Source organism: Takifugu rubripes, chromosome 3, assembly GCF_901000725.2.
Source record: "Takifugu rubripes chromosome 3, fTakRub1.2, whole genome shotgun sequence".
Lineage (NCBI taxonomy): Eukaryota > Metazoa > Chordata > Actinopteri > Tetraodontiformes > Tetraodontidae > Takifugu > Takifugu rubripes.
Window position 1 is genome coordinate 14126993 of NC_042287.1, and position 20843 is coordinate 14147835.

Consider the following 20843-nt stretch of genomic DNA (forward strand, 5'->3'; position numbering starts at 1 on the left):
AATGGACATCGACAGTTGTTTCAACTCTGGAGCAAAAATTCAACAATTCATCAGAAAAGGGTGGATTTATTCTAAACATAAAGCATTTCATCACATCTATTAACAGTAATTCGCGACTGCGTGTTGTCTGCTGGCAGCAGGTCAGGATTGCTGCTCTGTGAAGAGAGACTGGTTGTCTGTGGTTCTGCTCTGATGGCGTGGCAGCAGTGGGCTGCCACTGAGGCCGCAGTGAGGGATGCCGGCACTCAGGAAGTAGAAAGGCACATGGGTGATTCTTCCACTGGACCAACACTGAGAACAGAGAGACGTGTTAAGCAAGTAATATGGTGAATGCAAGAATATTAAATTCAAAGTAAAACCAACCACAGTGAGCAGAGCTCCGTGCTGGAAATTGGGATGGAACTGCATGAGTCTTGCTTCTGCACCGGCCTCCCCTTGAACAAACCCACTAAACACGAAGACAACGAACGTTACCACATGCTAACCCTGGAAAAGTACTCAGCTAAAGTTCTGCAAGAGTTCATGTGCGAACCATGGCAAAAGCTCAAAAATGGGTCTGCTCCTCGTCTTAAACACGGCGATGATTGCCGGCCGGTCAGTGGCGTGTGGATCACCTGAGAGAGCAGATAAGGAAGAGGAATTATTAAAACCTGGAATAAAAATATAGCGATACTGATTGGGTTCATCTGGGTGAAAAAGACCTTTGAGAAGCACAGCGAGTCGCTCTCCTGTTGGGTCCCAGGCTAAGGACTGGATCTCCCCTCCAACACTGGTGAAGATATTAGATGAATGAAATACGTAATATGTAATTTGTCCCCTGCCTGTTGTTATAAATACCCCGCATAATGATTTTGATCACAGGTCTTACACAATCTCGCCGTCTGGGGTTTTAAAGGTCGTCTCCGACAGGTCGGCCACGACAGCAGCTGCCTGCGGCCCCTTTGATGTGCTTGTAGGTGGGCCTGATGAAAAAGAGTCACATCATATAGGTAAGAAGAGATATCCATACATTGATAAAGGTCAAGATAAAGTAACTTTGTAAGTTAGTTTGTAAATTACCTGGTGTCTCAGTGAAGGTGAGAGCGTAGATGACCATTTCTCCCTGAACAGAGAAGAGTAGTCGACTTCCATCTGGACTCCAACAGCCAGACTACAAGAGGACAATATACATCGAGATTATATAGTAAATACTTACTTTTCTAACCTGAGTAAACACCAATTGTAAGAGAACTTCACCTGGCAGCGTCCTTTTAAACATGGCCAACGCTCACAGGTCCACATCCTGGTCTCCCAAACCCTGAGTTTAGAAAAATAATTATGTATTCATGGTTAAAAAGCCCATCTCTCCCACTAATCTTCAGATTAAAAGTTTTGTCTCTTACCTAAACAGGGCAGCCGGGGTAGAAGCGAGAACATGACTCCCATCAGGAGACCAGGACAGGAAGCTGACGCCGCCTCCTCCAACACGCTGAAGTGGAACACAACTTTCTGAAGCAACATCCCAAACCTGAAACACAAAAACTCGATTTCTGAGGGTATGTTGATTATGAGATATTCAATGACCGGTCACACATATTCTACGTTATAGCTAAAAGGTCAAGGGTGAGGTTGCCGCTTGATACCATCATTGCGGTGTCCGTCGGCGAGGCCGACAAAAGCAGAGAGCCGCTCGGAGACCAGGCGATGGAAGTGACAGGAGAGTGACCGGGATGAGACAGAACCTGAGCACAGCCAGATGAAGGCCTGAAGGCCAGAGGGAGAAATAGTGCTGGATTTGACATGTGACATTTTAAAGCACAGAAATAAAAGTGGTAATGATGAATTAAACTAAATCACAACCCAACACGTCATGTAAAAGAACTTGGGATCCTAATACTCGACTTTTTAGTTGCCACTGAAGGTGAGGTACCTGGTGGAGAGGGAGCAGGGGTCCACGTGCCACACCAGTAAACAGTTTTGACAGGCAACAGCGAGGGCCGAGGCACACAGCGGCTTCCACTGCACAGCCGCAACATTCCTCTGAAGACGGTGCTTTAACGTGGGCGTTGTTGCACTGAGAGACAAAACAAAGCAACATTCAGCAGCAGGTTTACGGTTACAAAAGATGTGAAGAGAAACTCGAGGATTTTGACACACATCTAATCGAATTCAACTCTCATTGGGAAAAGTTAACACGCTTTTAACTGCACTAAACTATAAATCACTGTTTGTTTTTTTTAAACCACTCTGATATGAAATATAGCGTGGGGTAAATGTACCTTTTGGGGTTGTAGATTTTAATGGAGTCATCCATCAGAGCCACAGCAAATTTATCAGTATGAGGGTGCCAAGCGAAGGCTCGCACCACACAGTCAGACCTGGAAAACGGGAACAGAATCAGTCCAGATAGTAATGTTATTATGTTATTACATTAACATACGTTTCTGTAGTATAGGAAAATGCTACCATCATTATATTAACCTAAACAGTAGAAATGTGGTGCGATCTTATACAATTAAAAGGAGATGATCCTCTTCTTCATCCTTTAGCATAGAAAATAATCCATCGCAATGATAAAACTTACCAATTTAAAACCTGAGAAAACTCTGCAATCATGTTGTCGCTGCTCAGCTACGAATTAAAAACACAAACCAAAAAGATTTATGAGGCACGACAGCGGCCAGCTGGGTTTCAGGGTGAACAACAAATTGACTTAATGAGTGAGACTTACTGCTAAATGAGGAAAGAGCGAACCATGAAATGATGACACCTTTTGAAGCAATGCCAAAATACAACCACAGGTCACCGATAGCCACTTGGGCACTGCATACACATTAGCAAATATACAGGTTTAACTGGGAAATATGGACAATTTATAGCGTAACAGAAGACCATTCATTACTCACCCTCAGTATGCGAGTTGGTTATTTCATTAAGTAGTCCTGTGAAGCCTCCATCCCTCCTGAAATGGACAGATTAAGTGTTACATGTGATTGGTGCTGGTGGAGTTACTGGATAAATACCTGATAGAAGAGTAGATTTTAATAATAGTGGAGTTTTTTTTGTTGCGATATGAAAACTGCTCATGTGGAAATTTTATAACATTACATTTTTAATCCTTACTCATCTCAGACGTCCTTATATGCGATATACTTCTTTTTGAACTCGCTTTCTTTCATTTCACGGAACCTGATATGATTAATGGATAGACAGTGTAGAGCTTTTGTGTGAGTTTACCATGCTGCTGCACTCCTCATCCACAGGGTTTCAGAGTGATCCAGAAAAGCCGCCTTGCTGCTGCTTTCTGTGCGACAGTGGAGCTTCAGAGACTCTCGAGGAAAATACAGACTCAAAGGACTGGACTCCTGCAGAGAAAACACAGTTATGTAGCTTAACTCAGCTCTTACACCAATATTCTTGCACTTCCTATGGGGCCAGGTTCGGCCTCTTATATCTGCGACTACAGAAAACACTGGTAAGATATCTACTTGTACAGAAAGAACTGTTGTCATGGCAGCTCGTTTCAGACCTGGTAACACTGACGGATTCTTTCTGTACTAAATGGATCAGAGCCAGACCTGCTTCTGTGGGTCATCAATGGAGGTTCTGGACAGCAGCTCGTTGTTGGACTCGCACAGAGTGGTCTGTCCAGCGGGGAGCGGAGGAGGAAACAGCGCCAGCGAACACATCCTAACTGGGAAAAGACCATGTTTTAATCAGGTAGTCGTGGTAGATGATGATTTTACGTTTTTACCACAAGAGCCAAGTAAAAACGGGTAACGTAAAGCCTTTAGAAGAACCTCATTTCCACATGCTAATGGGTTAGCTACCCGCCTGCTTTAACTTTGACACTTGTCTTAAAACCATCATGTAATATTTACCAAACCTTATATCCCGTCCTTTTCACTGTCTCTTGAATTACTTCCAAACAGCAAAATAAAGCTACATGCTACGTTGGCCTGATTTTAACAGACAGATTCCTTATTTAAGTCTGTCCCGCCGTGTCAACTACGGCAACTCAGAGGGTCAAAAACCTAACGAGTCCGGTTTCGATTAAAAAAAAGAGTCACGTGCTGCCCTCTATCGGTTTCTTAGTGACACTACAGACACAAGATGCAAAATAAGCGCCAGATTGTTTTGATGTTGGCGTCTAACGCGCGTTCTGTTGCAATTCTGCAGAATACTGTGGTTTGATTCCTCTCTATCTATACTTTTAAATAACAGCTTATAAAATATTAAAAGGGCATATAAATATCAGACAATGATCCAAGCAAAATCCCAAAATAATCTCTAGTGTTTATCATAGGTTAAAATCTACAGCGTTCCGAACCTTTTGCAAGTTCCTTGATTATTTTTACTGGCTTTTTAAGGACCAGTAAGCGTGATTTTTTTTTAGGGGTTTTGTGAGCCTTTCTTGCTCAGGGATGTACACTCGGACGGTCCGTTGCACAAAGGCGTACGTGAAGCCGTGCGCCTTGCTCAAGGACACATCAGCAGCGGCAGATGGTTTCTCTAAACGGTTCTTCTGTTGGAAGCACGGCTCAGACGTCGACTCAGTCAGTGCGCCTTTAACGACACGTACTGGATATGGAAATTATTGATGTGATGACGGAAACTGATAGCAAAGTCTTTGTGTATCAATGCGCTTGTAGAGAGCGCTGGACGCGCCCCCTGGCGGCGCATCCCACAGTTCCGTGACGTCAATTGAGCACTGGGAAGGAGACAGCTCCCTCCCCCCGAAAAACCCAGCGCGCCTCACGTTGCATGGGTCCCCGGTTATTGATAACACAATTTGCCTGCTGGGATTCATCCCGGTAACGTGAAACTCTGGGATATTGGGACCACAAATACGGCGCACAGCCCCGGCGGAAGAAAAACAGCGGTTTGCTGCTCTTTATCTCCGTTAAATAGAAAACCGAGCCCACCCCTTCACTTGACAACGCGACATCAACCAGGGAGAAAGGTATGGGAATGTCACACTATCCGGTTTAAATGTTGATTGAATAAGAAATCGACCGCGCCGTTGGGCATGATGCCGTTGCTCGGCGCACTAGCGTTCACGCCGCTCACACTGCACCACTGAGCCGACGCTGCCAGGAAACCAATCATCGTCGACGGATACTATAAAATCATATTTGTGCAGCGAAGAGAAACGACGTTGTGGGATGGATGTGCGGGTAAATGTGGAGACGCTGCGACAGTTTCACTTGGCACGGAGCATAGTAGGTACAGGCTTGCGATTCATGCACGTCGCCTGTGATGCTGCTGAGAGTCATCATCACATCCCCAGTTATTTAAAGATTGATCTTCCTGCAATTGTGTGCGTATGTGCGCTGGTCCTTCGGCACAGGCCCGGCGGTTGTTTGTTGCCGTTAATTCACGCACTCACACGCCGCGCTTACCCTCATGCGGTGCTGCAGTGTAAGAAATGGAGCTGATACGCGGATACATGTGCTTTCTCTCGCTCTCTCTCTCTCACACACACACTCATACTCTCCTTCTCCCTCTCTTCTATATAGCCCTAACGTACTGTCGCGCGCACATGTATGCACGCACGGGCTTGCGCACAGATCCACGCAAAGGTGGTTATGCAAGTGGACATATTCCTCAAATGAACAGAGCGCCGTCCACGCAGTGCTTGACAGTGCAGGTGCTTTGCTGTGATGCTGTGGGACAGATGCGCCTCAGGGTGACAGATAACACACAGGTGACTGTCGGGTCCGTGGACCGCACAACCTCCGTGGGTCCGTTCATTCATAAAGCCCATCTCCTCTCTGGAGGTGGCTGGTTCCCCATTCATAGACAGCAAGAGGAGGCTTTGCTGCACGTTTCGAAGAGAATTTGGAGAATTTAGGTGTTTAAAGCGGTGCAGCCATTTCTGCTTTGTCTTCGTGAAAGATAATTTTAGTGATGATTCTGGTGATTTCTTCAAAGATGGAAGGGTGAGCATCAGTTCAGCACTGGAGAGCTCCTCTTTGCTAATGGAGCTCTCCAGTGCTGAAACAGAATCAGTTACTAATGTCAAAAATGTAGAACTTGTATGTGAGATAATGGTAAAAGGGAAGGCCTAGTCTCTCTCCGAGTATAAATGTAGAACATTTAGTGATGATTGAAGTAATCTCGTGACAATGAATGCAAACAGCTGTTAAAAAAACCGTGTGTTTAATTCTGTGCGTTAAAAGAGTGAATGTTTACATGGCAACCAATGAAAAGGTCCAAGATCTGTAGTCTGGATTCTTAAATAGAGAACATTGTTTTAAACAATATGCATAAAAGTGTAACTGTACCTCCTCTCTTCCCCCAGGTTTCCTTCTCATCGCTCCACCATTCATCCACCCTAACCTGCTGTGTTGGGGAAACCCCTGATGAGTGGGACCTGTATCCATGAGCCCCGTGCCCCTTCCCCCTCCCTCTCAGGCTTCAGCACTCCCATCTCAGAACCGCTCTATCGAAGGCTCGATGGAGATACCCCTGCGTGTACCCCCGAAACGGACCTGACCCCCACACAGTGTGTCCTACGTAACGTGCTATCCATTGACACGGGCGCACAGGTGGTGCCGGGGGGCAGCAGCCCCACTCCCAGTGATGGACCCTCAGCGCACTTTGACAACAGCGTGCTAAAACTACATGAACATGAGGCCTGCCAGTGTGGCGGTGGAGCCGAAGCTGGGCACAGCCCAGAGGCTGGCGCTGTTCGGAGCCAGTCAGAGAACATTCGGCTACAATCAGGAAGCGGAGGTTTTTTGGAGGGACTGTTTGGCTGCCTAAAACCGGTTTGGACCATGATCGGAAAGGCCTACTCCACTGAACACAAACACAGTAACGAAGGTATGTGAAGATATCACACCGACGACATGTTATTTTGTCAGCAAATAGCTTCATGATCAGAAGATCGGCCGTTTGATGGGCCGTTAATACAGTTTACACCAGCTTGCTGACTGGAGCCTCGTCACTGTGTGAGTGTGTGACTGATTATCTCACCCATCAGTGCCACCAGTGCATGGAAATGTGCATGAATGTGTGAATGTAAAGAGGACTCCAAAGGTTCAATCCGAACATCTTCATCTTTTGTCAGAAATGCACAAAAAATGTGGAAAATGATTCCTTTCTCTGCAGAATTTGCACCGGTTACATATAACAGCGGTGATTACTGTTGCTGAAATCGAAATTGGATTAAATGTTGTTGAATACTGTATCTCGTGATTTATAATGGAACGCTTCCCACAGCAGAGATGTGATGGAAGAAGCATTTTCACCCTCTCTGAACTTTGCCTTTAATTTCCCTCTGTTAAGCGCTCCTTATCCTGTCGGTGGCGTTTCTGTTTACAGTCTGTCCCTGTGCTCGTGTGTGCGTCTGCCTCCACACCGCAGCGGTCAGACTCCAAGGAGCTGGAAACTTCAGCGAACCTCATGAAGAATTGATCCGCCTGTCTCTTTCATTCAGGCCGGCTGGTCTCTCTGCAGCGACTGTGTGCTCGCTGTCATTTAACGAGAGTCAGCCTGACAGATGACAGATTAAGCTATGAGTGCGCTGTGGATTTTCCCCTCAATTTATCCCTTATCTCTGGACAGGAATGTTATGATCCTCTGACTAAGTTGTCAATATTGGCATTTGTTTGAACACGACTGTTGCCCTGTTGGCTCTAATTGTGTCCTTTCAGCTGGTTTTATTATGTAGCATGAACCCAACATTTGCTCAGCAAACCTTCCTGACTCCTGTGTGTCCGATCGGCCCAGAACTGGAACCGTAGATAATTCACATTGTGTAATGGGTGTGATTTAAATAATTCCTCTGAAGCGTGCAAATCTGTTACAATGTGCGTGTTAACTGAGAAAAATACTTCATTCACGTTTGCACACACTTTTGTTCTTGCTGCTGCTGTGCATCCAGAGTCCTGGGAGGTTCCTTTTGAGGAAATCTCTGACTTGCAGTGGGTGGGCAGCGGGGCACAGGGCGCCGTCTTCCTTGGCAAGTTCCACGGAGAGGAGGTGGCCGTGAAGAAAGTGCGGGACATCAAGGAGACTGAGATCAAACACCTACGCAAACTCAAGCACCCCAACATCATCACTTTCAAGTAAGGAAAATCCAGATCTCCCTTAGACCCACAAGCTTAAAAGATGACTTAATTGCCTGACTAGAGAACATTAACTGTATTTAATAGCGTGCATTCTGCTCACCTGTGCTGTTGTTCAGTGTCTGACTATCTGATGCTTCCTGACAGGGGCGTGTGCACACAGGCTCCCTGTTACTGTATCCTAATGGAATACTGTGCTCAAGGCCAGTTGTATGAGGTGCTGAGGGCGGGTCGTAAAATCACCCCGTCCCTCCTGGTTGACTGGTCTATGGGCATTGCAGGTGGCATGAACTACCTCCACCTTCACAAAATCATCCATCGCGACCTCAAGTCACCTAAGTAAGTGGAGCCACGTAGCACAGCCATCATCCTGTGACTGATGCTTCAGCTTGCTTTTATTAACCCTGCATCTTGTGTTTTTCAGTATGCTGATTACCCACGATGACCTGGTAAAGATCTCTGACTTTGGAACCTCAAAGGAGCTCAGCGACAAGAGTACCAAGATGTCGTTTGCTGGGACTGTGGCTTGGATGGCCCCTGAGGTCATTCGTAACGAGCCTGTCTCCGAAAAGGTGGACATCTGGTATGTCAAACTCTCAAATACACCAGTATATTTTTCTAGACAACGACGGAGGCACAGACTGGTTATACTGGAACAGACCGGGTATTACACTGGTTATAGTGACACAGGGGGGCTGAATTGAGTTTAAAATGGACTTAAATAAAAAAATACGGAAGCTAAATGTTTACATTACAGCTGAAAAGAGCCTAAATATACAGGTGATATTGGAACAGAGAGGCACAATTGCCCGTTACAGTAAACCAGTGAGGCTAAACTCAATTTAAAATTGAATCTGAGCACATTTTTAGTTTAATCCGTACTGATATGCTGTGTGATGGCTTCACTGTACTGTATGCCCTGTACCTGTTTTCGAAGGCACCTTCTTTTTTTCTTTATCAATTAAACATATCATGATCTCATCCAAACTTCCTAAATAAATAAAACGTCACTTGCTTTAAGGTCCTTTGGAGTGGTGCTGTGGGAGATGTTGACAGGAGAGATCCCTTATAAAGATGTGGACTCCTCCGCCATCATCTGGGGTGTGGGGAACAACAGCCTCCAGCTGCCGATACCCGAGAGCTGCCCTGACGGCTTCAAGATCCTCCTCAGACAGTGCTGGTAATGTCCCTGAAACACATGCGCAGAGAACCAGAGGTAGAAAAAAGTGCAGAAAGGAACAGAAGCACAGGTTGAGAGTGGATTTGTGGACAGGTTTGTAGTTTATTGATTGGTCAGACAAGCATCTTTTGTGGCTTTGCAGGAATTGTAAGCCTAGAAATAGGCCCTCTTTCCGTCAGATCCTCCTCCATTTGGACATTGCGTCTGCTGATGTGCTGTCCACCCCACAAGAGACATACTTCAAGTCTCAGGTACGGTTACTGAACGACCTTATGTTTAACTGCAAAAATATGTAAAAATGGATCCAAATGCACATACTGGAGAGGAATGTTTCTTTCAATACAGCAGGAAATGAGCGATGGATTGAACCCATCAATTAAACGAACGTGTTCAATTTACATCATATTCATGCAGCTCTGCTTTCGGCTGCAGTCAGACTGTATCTGCTGTAGAGAAAAAAAGGGGGAAGTTTGACGGCTTTTAACAGAATGTTCTCTCATCAGGCTGAATGGCGAGAAGAGGTGAAACGGCACTTTGAGAAGATCAAGTCGGAGGGTACTTGTCTCCACCGGCTTGATGAAGAACTAATCAACAGACGCAGAGAGGAGCTCAGGTCTCCACTGCTTCTTTTTAACATAAACTTTTCAGCAAATCCAGCCGTTACACAATCCTATTACATATTAGCTCATATGTGCCACATCAGGGTCTGTCCACCATGGTGGCATGTTTGCATGTTTATCTTCTCAGGCATGCTTTGGATATTCGTGAGCACTATGAGAGGAAACTGGAGAGAGCTAACAATCTCTACATGGAGCTGAGCGCCGTTATGCTGCAGCTGGAGCTGAAAGAGAAAGAGCTGCAGAGGTAGGAACAAGCCCAGAAACAGTTTACGGATCAGCAGAAGCCCAAACACTGACATTGTCCTGCGTCTGGTTCCAGGAGAGAGCAGTCCCTGGATAAAAAGTACCCAAGTCTGTTCAAGCACCACAGTTCCAGACAGAGCAGCTCCTCAAACACTATGGACAAGCTCATCAAGAAGAGAAATGTTCCACAGAAGCTTCCTTCAGGAAAGAGGTACGAGGCTGAATTCAAACTCTACTGTCTAACGGGGCTGCTGAGACTCACAGGAGCTGTTCAGACTGGACAATTTTGAAGAAAATACAAAGTGAGGAGCTTAATTTCCAGTTATTGAGGTCAGGACCTTGTAAATGAGGGACTGGATATCATCAAATGTAAAGCTGATGTTTAACAAGGGGGAGTTTTTACAGACTTTAAAAGAAATAATTCTGCTCGCAATCAGCAGCTTCTTTTTAGTTCATGAAAGATGCTGAAGTGAATTAATGAATATTTATCAGGTTTGTGAGTTGTTGTTGCTGTTGACGAGTCCCTTCTGCTCCTCCAGGCCAGACATCCTCAAATCTGAGGTAATCATTCCCAAAATGGATTCTTCCGTGATGCAAATCACTATTCCAGCGTGCCCCAACAGAAGCTCCACTTCTCCCAGCCGGTCCCGAAGGGTAAAGACTCGCCACCGCAAGCCGGGTAAAGGCAGCAGTGGGGACCTGGCTGGACTTAAGGCAAATCAGTCCTCTCCTAACAGGGACTCGACTGCCCAGACGAATGGCTCCACAACCAATACCTCCAAGCAGCTGCTGGAGCCCTCTGCTGCCCTGCGGGGCCTCGGCCACGAGCAGCAGCAGAGGCAGCTGTCCTCCTCCAGCCCAGACCTTATATGCACCACGCTGAAGGCAGAGGCCCAGGAAAAAGGCGAGCCCTCTGTGGGCTGCTTTGAGAGAGGAGGCAGCCTCAGCGCCTCTGCGGGTTTAGGGGGATCAGAGGCCGGGGCGACTGGTCTCGACGACCTCACAGAAACTCCCCCGCGCAGCGACACGCCGAGCGAGGACGCCGCGTCGTTCCCGTTCTCCAGCAGCCCGGATTCCCCGTGTGGGAGAGGGGCAGCAGCCAGAAGAGCCTCTCTGGGATCTCCGCGCCTACTACTCGACGGCGAGGACAAAGAGGAAGGAGCTGGGGCCGTGAGGATGCCACGGGGGGCGTCGGGGGGCATCGGGAGTCAGCACCTCACTCCGTCAGCCATTCTGTACAGGGCAGCTATCACACGGAAGCAGGTAGGCCGTCAGAGATAAGTTCACACTCCTGCACTGAGAACACTGCCGCCGCGTTCACGCGTGCGTTCTCTCTCTTTTTGAACCTCAGAGACGCGGAGTGTCATCAGAAGAGGAGGAGGGTGAAGTTGACAGTGAGGTTGAGTTGCCACGGAGACGGTGAATAACTCGCCGTGCTTCCACATACTGTCTTCCCTCCGCTGACGATTTGTTTAGAGAGAGATGTTGCTGTTTGTGTTTTCCGCAGACGTCCGACCAGTATCACCAAGTGCCAGTCGGTCTCGACCTTTAGCTCAGAGAACCTGTCCGTTTCCGATGGCGAGGAGGGTCACACCACTGACCACTCCCACAGCGGCACCCCTGACGTGGTCAGCACTAACACGGATGACAGACTGGACGACCGCAGCGACGACCTCCTGTCTCAGGGTTCGGAGATCCCCGCCGACAACACCGATCCCGCGCAAGCGTCCGACGGCCTGTCGGAGAGAGACGGAGCGCTGGGCCGGGCTAAAGCTCAGCTGGATGCTGGGCAGAATCCCAATGAGGTAAAGAAACTCCGCGGGGAATCGCCGGCGTCAGTTCTGGAGCTTCCTCCACACACCAGAAAATCTATCCAGACACCAGTCCATTAGATATTTAATCAATCCTAATCATTTCACATCAGTGGGCTGTAAATCTTCATCCTAAAATTCAATACACATGCTGATAAACGGTTTTATGTGGTCCCACTGTGCCAGTGCTGCATTTATAGTTTTATTTCAAGCGTCTGGGATTTAAAAGATAACCCAACTTTTGCAGGAGGGGACATTTAATGTCCCGGACTTATGAGTTTCCTGCTGCCTCTCGACAGAGTCGCGCCCTGTGTGATGATTCGGACTGCGACAGCGCTGAGCTGGACCAGTCTGGCAGCGGAGAACCGAGCCGTCCTCCCAGCGCCGGGGCCTGGGCTCCGCCATCGCAGCTGTATCAGGGCTCCACACAGACGCCCCACTCTGGGCCTCTGTAGAAAACCGGACACTTGATAAGCCCCCAACCGATCACCTGTCAGTGAGCAGCCATCACAGACACACACTTACCTGTCAGTGCAGTATGTTACTGTTGTCACGGGGGGTTCCCAGCTTCTACACTCAGACTGTGACCAGTTGTCGGGTCGTCTGTTGACCTCAGTCAGGCGACGTTAAGACACCCGTCGTGCCCTGATGTGGGTGACTCTGGCAGCTTGTGGCATCGGATAAAATGTCCTTTTCAGTTTAACAGGGTTTGTTTTGTAGGCAAAGTAGTAACGGCGGTACCCTCAGCCGCAGCACCAGTTCAGCAAAAACCCTTCCACAGATGCACAGGCGCGCACAAGATACCACCACCGTCGTCCTTTAAAAAAACACTAATCCTCACTCTGGGAGCGGCCCTCCACACACCAATGCATCAAATAATAATGAATAATAATGTAAATACCCATGACGTACCACATGAGAAATATTTAACTTTATTTTATTTGTAAGATAAAATGTAAGACTAAACGGTATGCAGCCCTGTGAACAAATGCATGACTACATGTTTATAATTTACGGTTTGAATGTGTCAGTTTTATATTTTGTGAAAGTTTACACTTTTTTATTCCCAAAAGTATTTTTTTTTTCTTATCAATGTTAGCACTTAAAAAAAAAAAAACGGACTTAAGGACGAATATTTCACCAAGACATCATAAACGATGCACAATGAGGATTCTCAGTAGTTTATATATTATTTTTTTAACCCGACATCTACTGAGTTTCAAATATAGAGGAAAAAATAATTGATTTTTTAAAAAAAAATCAGTTTAGCTGAAAGGAGACATTTTTCAGATGACTCCAAATGCACTTTTTTCCCCAAATTGTATCGCCAGATTCTGGTTTGGACTAATTGGCTGGGTCATATTAGTGACTGTCTTGACTTTTTCAATTAGCGTGTGTTTACACAGAAGTGACCTCTAATGCCAGCGTGCTCTGCTAACCAGGTCATCTAGCTCAACAAAGGTTTGGTCACAATTAGATGCTCCTGGAGGGGCAGATCATGCACCCCCAATGCTAACAGCAGCTACTGTAGCCCCGAGCTGCTCATCTTAAGCAGGACTGAGGCATTAGACATCTTACTTCTATTAAAACACACCCATATTTTTAGTACAATTGTCTCAACGGACCATTTTTCATTGGAGGTAGTTCAGTTGCATTGAAAAAAATTTGAATTTAAAGACTTAATATAAAAAAGGACTACTTTATAGAGGAATGAACCAAATGGTTGATTAAAAATAATAATAAAAACACCTCAGCTGTTTCTTTTACCCTTTAAGGTGACTGCAAAAGTAGCCAGATAAGGAATAGTGCACTTCTCCGTGGTGGTTACGAGTAGAAATGTTAAGTATCCTTTGGGTTTGAATGTTTTGGTTTTATACAGCATTGCACATTGTACCTGTAACATAGGAGTTATATCTAAAGCAAAATATTATGAGCAACAATAAATGATGTATTGGTTAAAATGTGTAATTGTTTCTTTGAGGGATCAGATTTGATGCTCTTTTACCTTCTTCGGAGATTTGAGTCCATATTGACAAGATATCACCCCCCCCCCCACAGATTTTGCTGGCCATGAAGCTCCAGAGGAAAGTTCAGTGGCCACTTGAGCGTAATCAATCCTGAGCTTTCTACCGTTTCCCTCACCTCGACTTTATTTACCAAAGATAATCCCTCCACACGCACAGATTAATGAGTCCTCATCTACTCGTCGCCTCCGCAAGCGCGGCTAAAACATTAGACAGGACAGTCTGGTAAGCATTTCACATCTTTTTTATTTCTGCATTTCAATTCTTCAACAATTTAATTGCACCCAGATCTACAAGTTTGAAAACGTGCACAAAATCGTGAGTTTCTTCATCCTGCAAAGAATAATAAAAAATAAAATCTGACCCAGGCAAAAAAGGATAGCAGGAAAGGAGTGTTAATTCTATATTTCTCCTTCTAGTTTATTATAATATACTTATAAAGACCAATATGTCTTGTAGTTGTGCCCTTTGCAGCATTCCCCAACCCTGCAGTTAAAAAAAATATTCTCTATTTAACACAAACATTTCAATGTTATTGTCATTATCGTTATGGTCTTAGTAATTTCAGGGAAAATTAAAATATGTTGCTCTCTTTTAAGCACGTCCCAGGGTGTCCAGAACCCACCCACCAAAATCAGAATCCAATACACTCCAATACTCAAAAGAACCTGAATGAGAAATAAAACGGATGGAAACACAGGAATGACACAAAACAGTTTTTTCTTTAACAAATTAAAAAGGCGAGACAAAATGTAGCTTCATGTTCTCACATTTAACGTTCTGACTAAAAGGCTTTGCCTGCATACTTCTTCAACCGGATCCGACCGAAACCCATTTAAACCCACAATGCCTTATTCAGGAAGTACAGCTTCAAACTGAAGATGGCAAATTTTGTTAAGTTCTACTGTACTCACAAGCTGTGCATTAAATAAAAATAAATAGATATTTAAAAAGGAAAGGGAAAACAGTCCATCTATAATGTCAATGTGGTTTTTTTTCTTCATTTTTACATTTTCTAAGAAAAATCTGACATAAGAAAACATTTGTCTTTTCAGATTTTTCTAAAACTTTTTACCTATATCAAGAAGATCATACAGATATACAGTAAAGAGCAAAAATAAACTGGGAGGTCTTTAAAAACTATATGCAAAGGGAATTTAAAATCAATAAATAAATAGAATACCAATACATGATGATGACCGAGCAGGTTTTATAAACAAAGCCGAGGAGAAAACGGTGAGTTTCTAGTACTTTGTTTTTTGCATTAAGTTCAATAAGGGACCTCTGGATAAAAAGTGGGGGTGTTGGGTGGCGGTGGTGGTTACGTTAGGTGCTGATGAAGAGCCTCTGCGTCAGTTGGCTGCGAGTCCAGTAGCTTCAGAAGACAGCCTGAGGGGAACCAAGTCAACCGTCACGTTCAGCGGAGGGTAAAGTGCCGAAAATACTCAAAAATGATCCGGGCTGTTCAATTATCACTGTTTTCATCTTACCGGGCATTGATCAGGTACTCAGCCAGGCTGATGCTGGCGTGAGAGCCAGTGATGGTGACCTGTCTGTCAGTGGAGCCTTCCACGGGGTTGGCAATCTTGATCTGAGCGCCCGACATCTGGCGGATCTCGTTGATCTTTGCACCCTGGCGACCAATGATGCAGCCGATGAGCTGGGGGAGGAAAACAAATGACTCGTACCGGGAACGACAGAAGGAAAAAAAAAAAAAAAATCAGGCTGGAGGTGCGATCTTCATGACTTACATCGTTTGGAATGGTCAGCTCATGAGAGCCAGTCTGCGCAGAGGCATCCATCCCAGCTGAGGGTACCAGAGAAACCACAGTGAGTCTTGATGATCGCAAATCTATATCATACGAGTTATCTGCCCACCTACCCTGGAAGCCCTGGTTGCTATGTGCAATTGGGAAGGGGCTCTGCTGCATTGCCAGCTGGTGAAGTTTGGTGAGCTGTTGAAATGTGGAGGGAAAAGACACAAGGACGATTCTGATGAAGGGGGAAAAAAAATATACAGCCGGAATTTTGTAAATATTTCCCTTGTAAAATTGATGAGAGGAAAAAATGAGATGGGACATGAAAAAAGTAAAGGATGTCTTGGTTAATGTAAACTACGTGCGTAACTTGAATGTATTAAAAGGAGATGTGTAACAGGCAGTGGTGGATGGGTAAATAATAGTCAGAGGGATGAAATAAGGAGGTGGCATGGCTCCCCAGGACTGAAGTTTCAAATATATTGGATCACTTACAGAGGGCCCTTCACTTACATCAGGCTGTGGAATGGCGTGCTGCCCTTGGACAGCGTATGCCTGCAAGGAGAGAGCAACGCTTAAGAGGGCGAGCCAGAGTCACACACAGTCTGTATTTCAATATCCATCAGTCCTCCGTCCTCGGTGTGCCACAAGAACAGTGACGGAACACCAGGAAAACCAGATCCTAACCAGAATTGCTGCTAGACCAAGTGGGTACACTTCCAGGAAAACATTTACCTGACCGCCTGCAAAGATGACAGGAGAGCCTGAGGGTTTGGGTCTGTATGGGATGGTCACTCCCTTTGGTGGAGACTAAGGAAGAGAAAAAAACTGAGCCGCTGCACATTTCCAACAGCGTTGAAGCGGCCTTACAGAGCGAGACGATACCTCGAGCATAACGACACAGATCTGCTTGACACACTCAATGATGGACTGTGGGGTCCCTGCAATGGTGATGGCACGCTCTGTTGAGTTGGGCAACATGTCCCCTGCTACTTGTACCTGAGCTCCTGCTGACTACAAAGGCATAACCATGTGACAGAGTTACACACCGGCTATCAAAAATACGGACTCGTTCCCAACGATGGAATACAAACCCACCTCTCTGATTTCCTTGATTTTGCAGCCACCTTTGCCAATGAGTGAGCCACACTGACTGGCAGGCACAACAAGGCGAATGGTGACCGGTGGTTTGCTGGTGGCCGTACTGTTCGTCATCGAGGTGCTTATGTCCTGGGCAGAAAATGGAGAAAAAAAAGCATAAGTGACAATTATACTTTTATTGCTTCTATAATCCAACAGCAGGAAATCCAACCTCCTCTAGTTTCTCAATGATCATGGAGAAGGCCTTGAAAATGGAGGTGGTCGGCCCTGCCAGGGTTATGATCCTCTCTGGACAGTTCCCCTCTGAGATGTTGATGCGAGCGCCACTCTGCAGACACAGGAAACAGGAAATACCAAATTAACTGCGGCCATCGTTGTGACAGACGGGTCACTGCTGTCTTACTGGTAATCACTCTTATTTGTACAATAAAACAAGAAAAACATCCCACCTCCTCTCTCATCTTCTTGACAGACTCCCCTTTCTGTAAAGAAATACCAGAAATATTTAACAGAAAAAAATTAAATACCAAAAAGAATAAGATGAATTTTGGCACCAACAGCAGCTCACCTTGCCAATGATGCTTCCAACCTCCTGCAAAAAAAGAGAAAAAGAAGTATATTATAAGAAACAAGCAGTTTTACATTGCATTCACGCTTGAAAACCTTAATGAAATGCTTCCAGGTTGCTGTACTCACCTTCCCATGCATGAGTAGCCTGATAGTTAAGGTTACATTAAGCCCTCCTTCCACCAGACTTGAGTCCATTTCTGCAGCGGATTCCAAACACTAAAGTGGCCAAAAAAGAGCACGTCTTTGGTCGTTGGCTGAACGTCTGCAGTCGGATGGAAAACGTCGTTGTGAGGACACGTTATTAGAAAGCCACGGTTACTCAAAAAGCTGCTTTCAATAGAGCACAATTAGGCGTTGCAGACAGTAAAGACCCTGTCAGACGGGGCTTGTAATGTACATTATGAACGTTAGCTATCCATTTCCAAAGAATGGGACGTTTCAGTCCGGTAATTCACATTAGACTGGCCTCACTCCACTTATTCACGCCAGCACAATGACCCACTGTTATCACATTGGCGATGACTACTTCCCGTAACTGCACGGCGGTGGCCACTTAGCTTATCATCATAGCTTGGCGATCAAAAGTCACGCTGCCTACGAGCATGGTTTAGATTTAAGCGATCACATGTACCGTTGGAAACCACAGAAACCGCCCAGGTTAGCACGATGGTCGCCGATTGTGTGTTATACCAACCTGGACACGCGTGCGAGATCGGAGGCTAATTTAGCATCGGGTCATTTGAAGCGTAACTTCTTATATCGTCGACTACAGGGAATATGCGGATATTATCGCACAATAAGTCGGTCGTTATTTAAACGACCGTTTAGAACGATCGGCTAATCACCAGCTAACTCGAAAACCGGAGCGAAATGGCTTTGGTAAATTTCCATGCAGATAGCGAGCAGCGTCCGATTCAAGAAATAGCCTGATCCCGCGGCCTACGGAGCGCACGGAGGAACACCGTTATCCCGTCCTTCACTCTAAAGCCAAGCGAGGGAAAACAAAGCCATGTCTGGGAGTCTTACCCGAACCGTCCCTTGAAGTGCGTTCAGGGGGTGGGTAGGGTAGAAGGGGAGAGGTTCGGGAGGGAGTTTTGAAAGGATCCGGGGAAGAGGGAAAAGCCACCGTTATTCGATCGGACTCCACTCTTCTGGTTGGCACAAAAGGCAATACGAGTTCAACTTTGACCCCGCCGTTTGTCCCGCCCCTCCATCCGGGTCAACCCCGCCCACCGCGGCGCAGCCGGAAGTCTGAACTCGTCGCGCGTAAGTTTACTTTCTTTTTATATTCAACGGAATATTTCCAGATATTTTCACATTTGCTATGCCTTCGGTTTGAATAAAACCCGATACGAAATGCACAGTAACGTTTCTAAATTATTTTATCTACATAAATCCAACAATTTAATAATTCAATAATTAAAAACGTCCAATTGACACAGAAAACTACCTTGAATCACAAAAAATAAAAAATTGTGTGAACAAACTATCCTTATTTGTTTTTAATATATAAAGCGATAATACCTTTGATGTCATTACATAAATCATTTCACATTACTCCTGCATTGACCTGCACCATTTCTTACTATTTGTATACAGTATACAGTATACTGTACATATGTCTTATTTTATTTATCTTATTCTAATGTTGTCTTTTTTATGTTGAATGTCGCAGCGTCACACCAGGACAAATTCCTAGCTTGTGTAATACTGTGTATTACATGAACAATGGCAATAAACCTGATTCTAATTCTAATTCTAATTCTAATGTATTTGTGTACTAATGTTTAGATCCGTTAGAGGGCGCACTAACATCACGTTTGAGTTGAGGGGTTTGCTCTTCCTATAAATCCCTCAACCTTTTTGTTCTATTTAAACTCATATTTTACACTTTTATCAGTTAAAAATAAATGATTCTTTACTTCATTATCTTGTTGTACATTTTAAAACCCTTTGTCATTATGTGGTACAAACACAAATATAGTGGAGCATATGGAAGTATTATTTTACTATTTGTGTCTGATCTACAGTAAAGAGCTGCTGAAATTAACGTAAAACATTTATTTCTATACATTAGTGTATGTCTACAGTTTTACAGTTAAGTCTTGTACCCTCCACAAACTACATTTCTGTACAATGTCTTGATGTTTAGTTTCCAACATGAAATAAATGCATTATTTTATAATGTACAAAGTCTGTTGAGAGTATTTTAGATATAACCTAGAAAACAGTTTGATGTATGTACCTGGAGATATAGACCCTCGAGACGTTTAAAAAGTTCACCTCTTGACTTGAAAATAATTATCTTCACCTTTATTATTTGGCCATTTTCATAAAACGCGTGTGATGGATGACTTTCCTCTCCATGCCTGGTGATGGATAGCCTGGTTTCATGCAAGAGCATTTTTTTCTTGTTTTATTTCATATGATTGATGGCCCTTAATTGTCCGTTGTAGTGTTGATTCTGACTTATACACAGCAGGGCCACACTGTTATGGGGAAGGTGTTTTACTGTACCATAAAAGACTTGAAAGAGGAGCCGTAGATGCACGTGAGTGGTTGTCTGAGAATCCTGCCTCAAGTCGACCAGCACATGTTCATTAATCTGGTGCACATCAGAGCCCCCACAGTACAATTAGTCAATGATTTGTAACCAGTCTTCAGTCCCTCTGAATCTTTAATCCCTCATATGTCATAACCTCTAGTAGAACAGATGTTTTAAACAACACAGTTACTGTACCAGCTCAATTTCCTTTCAAATGAACACAAATCAATAATAAAAAAAGGATCGCACTTCCTGTTTACTCTTTAAACATTTAAAATCAAAGCAAATGTGTTAGACTCTTTTTTTTTGCTAAAACCAACTCCACTGCTGCCTGGATTGTTGAATTGTTCCAGGCGCACAAGGCAAGAGGGGGGGGGGGGGGGTGTTTAAAAATAGAAGCCAATTTGACCAAACCTGACCCACGATTGCAGCATGCAAACATTTCCTGCAGACACCCCCCCCCTGAATATTGCATGAGTGGTGCTGGTTCTTTCTAAAATAAGGCTGATGGACGTGGGGTGGGCGCTCAGGATGGGGGCGCAGGTTTTGTGATGATCATCATGTAAACACAAATAAAGGCCTTGCGCCCTCAAATCTGCTGTCTAAAATTAGCATTTCCAGGTAGCACCAGTAGAATAGCCCCATCTCTTTTAGCAGCAGAGGTTTCTGAACATAAATGAAACAGAATAATTTCGTCACACTTCACGTGATTAAGCGGATTAAAATCTCTTTTGCAGTACAGAGGCAACTTTTAAACTTCCAGTCCTCTTCCTGTCCATGCGTAACCATCTGCTTTATTTAATCTCAGTTTTTCCCCCTCGGTTTGTGCTCCTTTTGCTCATCCCTGCTTTCCTCCCCTTTGTTCCCTGTGTTTTCTCCTCCACTGCTTTCATCCGACATGCCCACAGGCGCTCTCACTCTCTGCTCTGTCCCCGTTC

General features: G+C 45.0%; 3 protein-coding genes across 9 annotated transcripts; 1 reads left to right on the forward strand and 2 right to left on the reverse strand.

Annotated features, from left to right (window-relative positions):
• Positions 1-49: 49 nt before the first annotated feature.
• On the reverse strand, positions 50-4016 carry aaas (achalasia, adrenocortical insufficiency, alacrimia). Of its 3 annotated transcripts, none has more exons than XM_029833890.1 (17): positions 3866-4016; positions 3558-3669; positions 3217-3344; positions 2886-2941; positions 2711-2802; positions 2564-2610; positions 2259-2357; positions 1910-2053; positions 1623-1743; positions 1383-1507; positions 1237-1297; positions 1060-1150; positions 869-962; positions 702-769; positions 533-614; positions 364-448; positions 50-291 (listed from the first exon to the last, which is right to left on the reverse strand). In XM_029833890.1, exons 2-17 carry the CDS (start codon positions 3666-3668, stop codon positions 142-144), a joined length of 1554 nt encoding a protein of 517 aa, XP_029689750.1. In that variant the 5' UTR covers position 3669; positions 3866-4016; the 3' UTR covers positions 50-141. The 3 variants fall into 3 exon arrangements, with proteins under 3 accessions (XP_029689750.1, XP_003963523.1, XP_011600937.1); XM_003963474.3 differs by having other exon boundaries at positions 3558-3673; XM_011602635.2 differs by having other exon boundaries at positions 3558-3673; positions 3861-4016.
• Positions 3581-13025, forward strand: map3k12 (mitogen-activated protein kinase kinase kinase 12). Of its 2 annotated transcripts, none has more exons than XM_029833881.1 (14): positions 3581-3699; positions 6284-6807; positions 7871-8054; positions 8202-8393; positions 8479-8637; positions 9076-9234; positions 9377-9485; positions 9738-9847; positions 9982-10098; positions 10174-10308; positions 10637-11360; positions 11449-11516; positions 11605-11902; positions 12208-13025. In XM_029833881.1, the coding sequence occupies exons 2-14, from the start codon at positions 6345-6347 to the stop codon at positions 12361-12363; spliced, it is 2874 nt and encodes a 957-aa protein (XP_029689741.1). In that variant the 5' UTR covers positions 3581-3699; positions 6284-6344; the 3' UTR covers positions 12364-13025. The 2 variants fall into 2 exon arrangements, with proteins under 2 accessions (XP_029689741.1, XP_029689740.1); XM_029833880.1 differs by lacking the exon at positions 3581-3699 and adding an exon at positions 4617-4942.
• A 1133-nt stretch (positions 13026-14158) lies between these two features.
• Positions 14159-18555, reverse strand: pcbp2 (poly(rC) binding protein 2). 4 transcript variants are annotated; one of them, XM_003963448.3, is made up of 13 exons: positions 18387-18552; positions 17487-17622; positions 17359-17382; positions 17240-17272; positions 17002-17118; positions 16788-16919; positions 16575-16703; positions 16425-16499; positions 16203-16244; positions 15815-15887; positions 15684-15739; positions 15423-15592; positions 14159-15321 (listed from the first exon to the last, which is right to left on the reverse strand). In XM_003963448.3, the coding sequence occupies exons 2-13, from the start codon at positions 17553-17555 to the stop codon at positions 15285-15287; spliced, it is 957 nt and encodes a 318-aa protein (XP_003963497.1). In that variant the 5' UTR covers positions 17556-17622; positions 18387-18552; the 3' UTR covers positions 14159-15284. The 4 variants fall into 4 exon arrangements, with proteins under 4 accessions (XP_003963497.1, XP_011600941.1, XP_011600940.1 ...); XM_011602639.2 differs by having other exon boundaries at positions 16185-16244; positions 18387-18551; XM_011602638.2 differs by having other exon boundaries at positions 15684-15887; positions 17487-17576; positions 18387-18555.
• Positions 18556-20843: the final 2288 nt, after the last annotated feature.